Raw genomic sequence first — 12,615 nt, 5'->3', positions numbered from 1 at the left:
TCCTGCTACACCAAAACCAGATAATTTAATAAACTTTATTCTTGTTGGGGGAAGAGGGAGGGAAAAAAAGCCACCTACTCCACTCAATAAATTAACACATGGCCAATTCCCAGGCCCTAAACAAACCTTGGGCACTTGAGCCAGTCCTGCTGTTTCCTTATGGCCCAGTCTGCTTCCCCTTCATAGAAGGGATTTTTTTCCTACTGCTGCTAGGTTATGTCATGACCAGGGACCACATCCCCTCTGTGGAGAGGGTCCCAGGCCCAGAGAGGATATTGGCTGCAGCAGCAGTGGCCAGGGAAAGGAGGAAGGGGATGCTCTTCCTCAAAGCTTGGGGTGGAGAGGACAGTGCTGGAAGAGAACTGTGGCTGACTGTTCCTCCCTCCTCAGCTTCCCCCAAATGTGGGTACAGGAAGAGCAAGAGAGAAAAGCATCCCTCCTTCAGGGAGAATCAAGAGCCCAAAGGGACCCCTAGAGTTAATGAGGCCACCCAGGCCCCTAGTCAAAGGCAACAGGCTAAGCAATTCATCAGACTGAGGGGGCTGAAACCAGGGTTCCTCAGGGGTGGGAGAGACCTCAGCAGCCTTCCCACCTAGTGCTGGGGCTCACACCTTAGCCCACCCAGGATCTCCACCCTGACCCACACAGCAGGCCCCATGGAACCCACCAGCTACCAGCCTTTCCCTCAGCCTCCCCTCCATTAAACATACCGTGTCCCCCAAGTGCTCTCTTGGGGCCAGAAGAGGTTTCCTGGTACCACTCCTGACCCCTGGAGGGTTGAGAACTGAGGACCCTGGGTCCCACCATGCTCAGGGAATGGAAGCTCTTTGGTCAGTCCCAGCAGTCAGAGGCCCTCCCCACAGGAGACCACTTCTGCAGGTCCCCTGGATAGCTCTGCCTCAGGCAAGGGCCTTACTATGGCTTGAGAGATGGTGTAGTCCCTGTACAACAGCCTGGCTTATTCTGCCACTGTGGCCACCTCCTCTTCCTCACCCTCCTCCTCTGTCTCTGTCTTGATCTGAGCAACCCCAAGGCGGTAGAGGGTGTCACGAATGACCACCTCACCAGGCTGGCAGCTCTGTACAATGTCATGGATCTGACGATTGACAATTTCGCGGCTGGTGAGGAAGTCCATGAGGCGGTTGTAGAGGTAATAGTGAGTGGCATTGTCGAAGGCAATGGGCCGCTGGCGGACACTGTTTGGTTTGCTGTCCACGATGGAGGCCAGGATGGTTGCGTAAGGTGCCAATTCAGGGCACAGGGCCAAGGAGTGGTGCCCAGCACTGGGGTCACCAGGATTGGGCTGTATGCCTGCATGGACGATGCGCCGCGTGGCAGTCTTGGTGACTGGGTGCTGGATAGAGTGCTCAGTTTCTGTCATGTCCACAGTATAATGCTGGTCCAAGAGCTCTGGGCAGGACACACTCTAGAAGAGAAATGAGAATGCATTTTGACAAGAAGGAATGACTAAGGTGGAACCCATCTGGTGATGAGAACACTCTAGGCTCAGCCAGCCCTGTTTGAATCCTAACATCACCATGTACTGTGTCTCCTAGGCCAACCACTGCCCGCCAGTGCCTCCATTTCCTCATGTGAGAACAGGGACAGTAACAGTGGCCACCTTCCAGAACAGATGTTGGATTACTTATGCTATTATTGCCCCCGGTCCGCTCAGGCCAGTGGCTACAGGGGAGCAGAAAGATCAGGCTCTGACTGAGGTTAAGACACTTTTCTGGAGTCCCCAGCATGCTCATGGAGCCAGTGAGCCCCAGGGAGTAATGACAATAATGACTCCTCCAAGGCAAAGCCAGAGGCCTTCACTTCCTATAATGCATCCTGGCTGGGGCACTCAACCTTTGTTATTCTTCCCTTCTTCCTAATTATCAGTTCTGACATCTATTTCAGCAAAGGCCAAAGGCTGGCCTGCTGGCCTTGGAGGGTACATGACTGGTGAGAAATACTGTCTGGTACAATATACCAAGACACAGAGACAAGGGCTCTGCCACTAATCTGCTGTGTGACCCGGAAAAGTCCACTTCCTCCTCTGGGCCTTAGCTTACCCTTTTAACAAAAGGAGAGGGTTGGATAAGATGAGTGTTTTCTAAACCAGTGTATCTTCAGATCACAACAGGCATGCCATACAGTGTTATCCATGGTCAACTAAATGTAAGACATGGTGAATTAAACTAATCCAGGGCTGGCTGGGGCCTTTAATATGTCAGTGTGCACAATGACTCTCAAAGGTGGCAACTTTCTAGGCTTCTCTGGAAGGCAACCTCTTTTAACACAAGGTTTGGGATATCCTGGGCACACTAAGTGATATACTGTGGCCTCAAACAGAGGGCTTGGTCAGTAAAAACTTACGGAGTAGGCTAGGCATGGTGGCTCATGCCTGTAATCTCAGCACTTTGACAGGCTGAGGCATGTGCATTGCTTGAGCCCAGGAGTTTGAGAACGGCCTGGGCAAAATGGCCAAACCCCATCTCTACTAAAACACAAAAATTAGCCAGGTGTGGTGGTGTGTGCCTGTAATCCCAGCTACTCGGGAGGCTGAGGCACGAGAACTGCTTGAACCTGGGAGGCAGAGGTTGCAGTGAGCCGAGATAACGCCACTGCACTCCAGCCTGGGCGACAGAGCAAGACATGGTAGGCTTGAGGAGACATGGCAGTTCCTCAGGAGGTGACTCACCACAGGTGGCTCCGTGGGGCTAGAGAAACAGCCCTGGTTCCTCCCCCACATCTGGTTAGTCAGCTCTGGGTAGCAGAGGTCAGCACACAGGGCCACTGACGTGGCCATATCTACCACATAGACAGGCGGCCAATGGCGGGAAGAGGCAAGCAGGTCCACATGGTCACGGGCACTCTCACCTCGCACAAGATACTTGGAGCCGCAGACCACCTGGGAGATGAAGGGCAGGGGGCGCAGGGTTAATTAGGAAGCCAGTCTGCAGACAGTGTACAGTTCTCACTCGCTTCTTCCCAGGAAGACGAGCAATCAGCTTCATGGCCGAAGCCATGGCCATCCTGCCAGAGCCCATGGCATGCTGCTCCCTTCCTACTTCTGTCCTTAAATGAAGTCACCAGCTCATCCTTGCCCTTCTGAGAGACAGCTGGGAGCATCCTGTCCTCAACTTAGGCTGAAAGGCACCTCAGAACATCTTTCAAAACCCCACTCTCTCCACATCACCTACCAGTTCACTATGCTAGCTACACAGCAGCAGCAGCAGCTAAGAGCTGGTTAAGAATGGAGATGCCTGGGCCCGAGGTCAAACCTAAGAAACTAAGGTCTCTGAAGTAGGGTCTAAGCATCTGTATTTTGAGCAACCTCCCCACCAGACCCCAGTGGGCTTGTTGCCCAGATGGGAATCCACAATGTAGCCTAGTAAACACCTCCACTGACAGGGCCCCCCAAGCACCATTCCACAACTCTGGGTACACCCACTTGGCTGTCACCTCCAAGTGATGCCACTCCCATCACAGCCCCCAAGATCTACAGCTCTCCCTGTGCTGTCAGCTGCTTCTCATGAGATGATCCCCTGTCGCATGAACACAATTCCCTGAGCAGGCTCTGATCTGCCCAGAGTAGAAGCATTAAGCATCTCCTTCAGACACAGCTTCTGTTAAAGTAGTTGGGAACTGGATTCTCTTTTTACAGCTAGATCCCCCTGCTGACTCATGTGCTTCAGTGAAGGCTCTGATAAGCCACCTCTCTCCCATTCAGTACCTGTTAGGGGGGGGTTTCCGTCCCAAGATCTACCTGGGCCCACTCTGTCATCTAGTACATAACCTGTCCTGGAGCTAACCCAGTGCCACCTTGTCCACACCCTTCCACAGATTTCCCACTCAAAACCGTCCAAAAGGTCCCTCATCAGTCAGAATAAAATATGAACTGTTACTCTGGCCTAGAGAGCTCTATGTGATCTGGCCCCCCTGGGGAGCCCTCCAACACCCCCTCCTCTCAGCTCACTCTGTCTCCCCACTCACGGCCTTGGTGGTCCCTTGGCTGCGACACTCCTTCCCTGGCTTACCACTGGGCTCCTCCCTATCCTGCAGGTCTCAGTCTTCTCTGCCACCTCAGACAGCAGGTTCCTCCCTGTTACTTTCTATCTTAGGCCCTTATCTAATTTCTTCAGAGCCAATGCCACAAGCTGTGGTGACTTTATTTCCCCACTAAAATATACGGTCAACTAGGGAGGAACGACATCTTTGTCATTCTTTATACAAGCTCGCCCTTATACCCTCAACAGCTGATGCCCAGGATGTGGTAGGGTGCTTAAAAAATACTGACAGAAGACCCAGCCTCCCTCCCTAGCCCACGGGGTAGCACCTGACCCATGGGCAGCTATGCCAGAGGTTGCCCAGTGACCTAAGTCTAGTCCCCCAAAACTGAGCTGGATCAGTCCCTGTATGGGAAGTTCAACATTAGCAAATTCACTCCAAGCTCCCCCTAGTTATTTTCTTACCTGATGGGGGCACACCTTGTAGATTTTACCACCTGTGAAGTGACGGGGGGGCCGTATAGCTCTAGCTCCATTCTGTACAGATTCGTAGAGGGCCAACAAGGAGAAGCAGAGCTGGTCCTGGAGTAGAAGGACAAGATTAAAAACATAAGGGCGAATGCTAAGGGACCACGGCTGGTGCTCAGCATCACACACTCACCCAACACCCAAAGCAAAAGAATAAACTGCCTGGGTCAGAGCGGGCCTTGGAGCCTCATCAGCCCAACCTCCTCTAGGTACAGGTAAGCAATTGGAGGCCCTGAAAGGATTAGGTCACAGACAAAGCCAGCCAGACTGCTGATCAAGCTGCCAGACTCTGAGGCCTGAGTCCTTTCACTTTTTACAGGGCAAAGAAACCATCAAAGGGGAGCTAACATTTGAATCTGATCTTGAAGGAAGCATAACATTTTCAACAGCACAGAAATATGAAAGGGAAAGTAAATAATGTATGAATAAAACACACAGACACATACACTATGTAACAGCAGGCATTTTCTAAGAGCTTGCATAGGTAGTAACCAGACACTGTGTAAAGTGCATTCCTTACAACAATCTCACAAGGTTAGTATTTTGGTTATTTCCATTTTACAAACAAGGAAAATGAAGCTCAAAATATAAAGCAGTTTATCCAAGGTCACACACAGTAAGGAGGAGAGCCAGGATTCCTGACCCCAGAGCCTAGGCTCACAACCTTCAACAGGAGGAACTGCTAGAGGCCAGGCCCCACATACATGTCACATCTAGCTGTTGACCATCTCCTAGGCATCCCTGACTGCTAGCACCTTGTGTCCAAGGCAGATGCCATCACAGATATTCATATCCCTGCCCTGCAAAGTGGACCAATCAGCCTACTCCAGAAGCCCCGATATCCACCACTGCCCTTGACACTCACCTTGGAGTCTTCTGCCCCAAAGGGGATTCCACACTGCCTTAGCAGGTGCTGCAGCTTCTCTTCACTGTAGGAGCCAATCTCATCAAGCTTGCAGGTGCCCTCCTGGAGCAGCCTCACCAAGGCACTGCCACTGCCTGCAAGAGACAACAGTGCTGGTGGGAGGGTGCTGCTGCCAGTCACCAGAGGCCAAGGCTAGGCCCACAAAACAGCAAACAGTGGAAGCCAGCTCTGCACCAAGCCCTCCCCCAGTGCTGGCAGAGGTGGAACTCAAGTCAGGTCCATGCTTTCTGCAGATATTTGAAATCTATTAGAACTGGCTTTCTGCCCTGGAACATCTGAGTGAGATATCCTGCAGACAGCCACTGAAAAAAACCCTAAAATAAGTCAGCTTTTAATCCAGTCTTCTAAGGTTTTTCAGAACCAAGACCTCAGATGCTTACCATGACTGCATCAATAAGAAGAGAACAGCAGCTCTCGTTTTAAAAGTGCCCTCTACACAACGTTCCTGAACCTGGCTAGCACAAGAGAACTATGTGGGGGCACCTTAAAAAAATAATCCCTGGGGGCCGGGTGCGGTGGCTCACACCTGTAATCCTAGCACTTTAGGAGGCCGAGGCAGGTGGATTATCTGAAGTCAGAAGTTCGAGACCAGCCTGACCAATATGGTGAAACCCCATCTCTTCTAAAAATACAAAAAATTAGCCAGGTGTGGTGGTGTGGTGGCGTGCGCCTATAGTCTCGGCAACTTGGGAGGCTGAGACAGGAGAACTGCTTGAACCCGGAAGGCAGAGTTGCAGTGAGCCCAGATCACAACACTGCACTCCAGCCTGGGCAACAGAGCAGGACTCCGTCTCAAAAAAAAAAAAAAAAAAAAAAAAAAAAGATGCCTGGGCCCTTAAAATATTAGTAGGAATATGAGGTGGACCTCAGTATCTTTTTATTTTTATTTATTTTTCTTGAGACGGAGTCTCGCTCTGTCGCCCAGGCTGGAGTGCAGTGGCGCAATCTCGGCTCACTGCAATCTCCGCCTCCCGGGTTCACGCCATTCTCCTGCCTCAGCCTCCTGAGTAGCTGGGACTACAGGCGCCCGCCACCATGCCCTGCTAATTTTTTGTGTTTTTAGTAGAGATGGTGTTTCACCGTGTTAGCCAGGATGGTCTCGATCTCCTGACCTCGTGATCCGCCTGCCTGGGCCTCCCAAAGTGCTGGGATTACAGGCGTGAGCCACCGTGCCCAGCCTCAATATCTAATATTAGGAAGCACTGTTTGAGAACCAGTGGATCACAACATATTAAGTGATTACAATATCAATTAAGTGGGTCATATCCAAAAATTCAAAAATGAAATAAGATAGAAAATAAAGTGTATTGCACTTGGTAAAGAAAAATACTGTTTTGGGAATGTTTCAGTTATACACACTTGCATATGTACGAATATCATTCTGCGTCATGACACAAAATGTATTTCTCACTATGAGTTACAGTTAAAAAAGGCGGCTATCACTCTAACCGCATTAGCTCACTTTATCTTCAGTGATCTAGGAAGTGGGTAGCTATTATCACACCCTCTTTGTAAAAGAAGCAACAGTGGCTTAGGGCAATGATGGGACCTGACAGAGGGTCACACAGCTAAGTGGCAAAGCTGGGAATCAAACTCAAGCTGTTAGAAACCTATCATCTTACCCGCTAGTCCAGGGTTTCTCAATGTCTAAGCCATAAAACTAGCTGCAAAACCATCTGGGAGGCCTGTTTTGAAGGCAGATTCCTTGGCCTGCCCCTACACTTGCTCAATGAAAACCTTTGGGGATGGAGCCTTATCAGCATTTTTTATAGGAGTTCTGCTACTCAGTGTGTGTATCCCAGAAGGCTGACAATGAGCTGTGTGCCCCTGCTATGTAAGATGGAGGACAGCTCTTCAAAACTCTGCACCACAGCTTTAAACTCTAGGGGATTTTGACACGGGCTGTTATTATCTTTCTGAAAGGAGTCCTCCAGCGGGGCCTGGCCCTCTCGCTACCACTGTGCTATCTTGCCATGGACAATGTCCCAGACTCTTGACTGAGCCCTTTTTTGACCCCAGTCAGCCACCAGGTGGCCTTACCAGGTACTGGCTGCACATCCAGGTTTTTGTCTTTCTCAGTGTTGACGACCACAGCTCCTCTCATGAGTGGTGGGAAGAAGGGGGCAATAACAGACGCATCAAATTTGGTGATAGGGATGCTGGCAGGAAATGCCACCTGCTCAATCACCTCTGTCTCCATCGTGGCCCAAAAGTCCTCCACATTTACCTCATTAGAGCCCAGGAATTCAGGCCAGGTGAACTAGAAGGTCAGGATAAAGAAGGTCAAACTGTGGGAGTCACAGAACATCAGCAACACAACAGTCTACCCTGCCATTATACACACAGGGAAGCCAAGGCTTGGTGAAGGGAAGTCAGACAGCCAGGCACTGCCACGGGGCCTTGAATTTGACAGCTCTGTACCCACCTGCCTTTTGGTCACATTTCTTTCCCTCACACCATAGTACTCTCCCAGACATGAATAGTTCCTAAATCCCTTCTGTTTCTATACCTTTGTTCATGTCATTTTCCCTGTCTTACAAAGAAAGTGGAGCTACCATTTGAGTACCTGTTATGTGCCAGACACTTTGTAATGAACTACTAAAAAACAAGTCTGGGGATGGCTGAGGTGAGTATTCAAGCACTCGAAGAGACAGAACAATCATGTCAACACAGGTCTAGTTCCAAAGCCCAAACCCTTACTGCTGATACCAGGCTGGCAAGAACGAGCAGAATCCTATTGAGTAAAATTCCAGTCATTTTCCAAGGCCCTGTGGATTGCCGACATCCTCCCACACATCATCAGCACACAGCTATCTCCTCTACCCAGGGCAGCATTTACTTATCTCTTATAGACATCTATGAATAGCGCTTGTGCTACTCAATTTTTCTTCTTGCAATGCCCTCTTATATGGCTCTCAAAACGTGACCCGGATCCTAATACCTCAATCACAGTTGTATAGGTTACTTATTAGAAATGTAAAAACCTTGGCCACATCTTGAGCTGTATGAACTAAACTCCTAATTTTGCATTTAAAAAAGTTTCCTCAGAGGAATGGTTCTCAAAGGGTGGTCCTGGACAAGCAGCAAGAGTATCATCTGAAAACTTGTTAGAAATGCAAATTCCTGGCCCCACTCCAGATCTCCTGAGTCAGAAATCCTGTGGGTGGGACCCAGCAAGCCCTCCACTTTAAAAAGTTGTGAGAACCACTGCCCTATGTAGTTCTTATACCCACTAAAGTCCAAGAACCACTGCTCCCCATAAAGGCTCCTCTCCTCACCTTATTCCTCTTTGTTCGCCACCTCACAGGGGTGCTTAGTGCATGCTCTGTGTAAATGGCACACCTAGGGGAATGAGGCCAGCTGAGTCTATCCTCTCCACAAGGAGCAAGGGAACAGGAAATGCCAACCCAGTACACAAACTAACCACAGGGTCCTCCTTTATACAACTCCGAGAGAGGGGCTGACAAGTCTCTTCATGGATAACAGCATATTTAAGTTTTGTTCAATAACTTCCTGTTTTAGTTCATAGACTTCAGGATACTCTCTCCACACACATACCACACTACTCTCCACACACAGAACAAAGAAGTACCTCTATGAAAGAAGTAGCTGGTACCACTGAAGGGAAGAGACAAGCAAACTGAGAGTGAAGGGAATGCTACTCCATTCTGGGACAGAGAAGCCTTGATTGGGACAGGACGGGTGCCAGGCAGGACTAGGAGATGGCACCTTTGCAGGGAGGTGGGCCTCTGTCTATTCTTGGAAACCATAAACTTGCTGTGGCCAGATATGATCAGAAGAAACAGAACTCAGAGTCATAGGAGGTACTGGTGAGAATGGCAGTGCTTAGGGTGCAGACTCCACAGTCAGTGGCTGAGAAAGAGCAAGGTCAATCTCAGCCCCACCCTTCTCTGGCTGGGTGAGCTTGGGCAAGGCCCTTGGGCTTCCGTGCCTATGTCTATAAAAACCTCATGGGGTTGTAGGGAAAATTAAGTCATATAGTAAAGCACTTAGCACAGATTAAGAACTTGGCATAGTAATAAAATGCTCAATAAATCTTAGCTGCATTATTATTAACACTACTACTAGGCAAGCAGATTTGAATCAATCTGGAAACAGCCTCTAGATGAGATAACACAAACAAAATGGTTTAGTTGCCTGGTTTTTTACTTGGGAAGTAAAAGACAGGACTATGCATTCAACCCTTAATATGTCTAGTGGTCCTGCCAGAATACACCAAAGCTGTTCTCTACAGGTTCTGCACCTGCCTGATCAGTGAACACATGAGATCCAAGTCCAGTACCTGAAAGTCAGCTCATGTCCCAGGCTCTTGTTTACTATGGTAGAGTTCAGAGATGGAAACCTCACACTCCTATGCAACTACTGGCATATTCAAGGGGCAGTCCCTGCCTGTGAGTGTAGACCAGACCTCATGGCATGATCACAGGGAAAAGTAATCTATGGGATTCTTTTTTAAACTCTAAAGAAGGTTAAGGAAGATTTCCTATTGTTCTGTTTGCTAAGAGTTTTATCAGAAATATGGGTGTAGAATCATACTGGACAACTTTTTTTTCCCCATACATTTAATGAAATTATCATATAGGGTTTCCCCTTTAATCAGTTAAGTAGTGAATTACATTAACATATTTCCTACTGCTGAAACAACCTTGCTTTCCTGTGATCAACTTTGTCATGATGCATTACTGTGTTAGATCTGATTTGCTATTATTTTATTCAGACTTTCATCTATATTCATGAGTACATTCAGCCCCAATTTCTTCTCTTACATCAAATGTCTGATTTGGTTTCCAAAGTTATACAACCTTATATGATGAGTTGGGGAAACATGCCCACTTTTGTTACTTGCCTATGTTTGGAATAATATTTCTTGGATATTTGTTCTAATTAATCTATGAAGCCATCTGAGTTTGATGTTATTATTGTGTGAAAATTTTTCAGTTCAGAAGCTAAGTCAGCTCAGGTCACTCTTTTCCTCCAACCCCTTCAGTGGCTCTCCATTTCACTCTGTGTAAGTCCTTAAAATAGCCCACGTTACCCTACATAGCGTCGGCCTCCTGCACTGTCTGGACCTCATACACCCCACCACTCCCTCCCTCCCTCCCACACTCTGAGCTGCACCACTGGTCTCCTTGCTGGTCCTCAATCATGCCCAGCAAGCCTTCCTCAGACCATGTTCTTGCTGTTCCCTCTGCCTGGAATATTCCTCCACAAAGCCACATGGGTTTCAGATCTCTACTCAAATGCTACTGTATCAGAGAGGCCTTCCCCCCTCACTGCCCTCTATAAAATACAAATGCCCTTTCCCATGACACTGTTCTCTCTCTCTTACCCAGCTTTACTGTGCTTCACAGCACTCACTACTCCTGGACAGATATTTGTTTCCTGTGTCCTCCAAACCAGAAAGTGAGCTCCATGAGGACAGAAACTTTGTTTAACTACTATCTCCCATGTGTCTAAAACATGCATTTAGTTTATGTTCAATATATTTACTATATATATTTTTTGATACTTATTCACTGGATAAATACATTTTTCAAGTGAGTAACTGAATAAACAAATGCCTCCATTTCCATCTGGCATTCCCTAAATGAAATCTTGGGCTGTGGGAGGAAAAACTCACTTGCCTCACCTAGACAGGACTGGAGCTATCCACCCCCTGGGGATATCATATAGGAAGGGAGGTGCCAAAATGAGAAAATTCCGCAGGTCCCTCACGGTGGCTAAGAGGCACTTACCTCCACGCTCTTCAGTGCTAGCACATTCTCTTCACTCCTCTGAGCCATTTCCACTTTGGGGGCCACACCACAGATGCCACAGATCATGTCATTGTAGTCTCGGACAGTGAGGCACTCAAAGGCCCAATAGCCATTGCACAGCAGCTCCTGCAGCTGGCTCAGCTCCTCCGAGGTCAGAGTCTTCTCTGGAAGAAGAGCAAGAACACTGAGAAGGGCACAGAAAAAGACACTGAAGCCACTAGGGATGAGCCAGTGGGTAGTAAGTAGAGCAATTCTGCCAGACTGATTCACCTTAAAGAACACTCCAGTGTACTACCTACCCTGAGGGTCAGGGATCTGGCCTGCAAGTGCTCAGGTGGCAACCCAAAGAGCAATTCCCACTGGAGTGATAGCTGCCTTGTACTAAGTACTAGATGCTGTGCTGAAAGCTTTGGATATGTTATGTCATTAATCTCACCTCAATTTAATTCTTTATGAACGAGGAGCTATTATCCTCATTTTATAACTGGAGAAACAGAGGCACAAGAATAACTTGCTCAAAATCACACTGCAACAGTGGCAGAGCCAAGACTGAAACACAGGCCCATGTAACTCTAGCACCTTTGCTCTACTCCATCTGTTCTCACAGCAGGTAAGGTAGAGGGGGATTGGAGCCTATAGGAATGGGATGGGAAAAGCACAAATAGGAGTAAAGAGGGCATGGAGGAAAAATATTCTAGACAGAAAGGATGGTCCTCACTCTTAGGTCTTGGCATGAGCCTTGGGACTGGAAGCAGATATCCAGGAGCTGTGTGGTCAGAATGAGTCTAACATGCAATGGGGCCAAGTCTCCCTATGACCAAAGAAGGTACTTCTACAAGTCACTCGTAATCTCTTGCTAAGGGTCCCTGGATGCACAGAAAGATTCATGCTTTCCAAAATTAGTTTGGCATTTGTAAAATTCAAAAGGAAGAGTGTATTAGGAAGTCAAGAATGTCTCCTTTTCAAAATAATCAGACTCTTCTTCAAAATGAGTCTTTTAACCAAATGCCATCACTGAAAATTCCCAGGGAGCTTAGGACTAACCTTGGGAAAGGGAAGAAAACAACTTTTACCTGTCTGCTCCTGCACCGACTTCAGAACAACATTGATGGACATTCTGGGGTCCTCTCCGAGCTTGATCTGATTTCTGATTGCAAAAAGCAAGTCCAGGCTTACCAGCAGCTTGTTCCCCACATTAAAGAGACCTGCAGGTTAAGAAGAGGCAACAAGGAAATTAATGTATCATACACAATGGCAAAAAATAGAATACACACCAGCTGGGTGCGGTGGCGCGTGCCTGTAGTTGCAGGCACTTGGGAGGATGAGGCAGGAGGATCGCTTGAGCCCAGGAGTTGTCGACTAGTTTGGGTAACACAGTGAGAGACTC

At 48.3% G+C, this 12,615-nt stretch overlaps 1 protein-coding gene across 2 annotated transcripts in view; it reads right to left on the bottom strand.

The window, feature by feature from the left end:
* Nucleotides 1-16: 16 nt before the first annotated feature.
* The window catches only part of HMGXB3 (HMG-box containing 3), a 53,185-nt gene continuing 40,586 nt past the window's right edge, over nucleotides 17-12,615 (bottom strand). For both annotated transcript variants that reach the window (XM_008954454.6, XM_034960771.3), the window contains 7 exons: nucleotides 12,302-12,433; nucleotides 11,208-11,392; nucleotides 7,492-7,711; nucleotides 5,392-5,525; nucleotides 4,464-4,580; nucleotides 2,690-2,899; nucleotides 17-1,426 (listed from right to left, as the gene is read on the bottom strand). In XM_008954454.6, coding sequence (XP_008952702.1) covers nucleotides 959-1,426; nucleotides 2,690-2,899; nucleotides 4,464-4,580; nucleotides 5,392-5,525; nucleotides 7,492-7,711; nucleotides 11,208-11,392; nucleotides 12,302-12,433 — 1,466 coding nt within the window. In that variant the 3' untranslated portion in view covers nucleotides 17-958. The remainder of the gene's footprint in view (nucleotides 1,427-2,689; nucleotides 2,900-4,463; nucleotides 4,581-5,391; nucleotides 5,526-7,491; nucleotides 7,712-11,207; nucleotides 11,393-12,301; nucleotides 12,434-12,615) is intronic.

The sequence above is a fragment of the Pan paniscus genome, chromosome 4 (genome assembly GCF_029289425.2).
Source record: "Pan paniscus chromosome 4, NHGRI_mPanPan1-v2.0_pri, whole genome shotgun sequence".
Taxonomy (NCBI): domain Eukaryota; kingdom Metazoa; phylum Chordata; class Mammalia; order Primates; family Hominidae; genus Pan; species Pan paniscus.
This window is presented reverse-complemented; position numbering and strand designations above follow the sequence as displayed.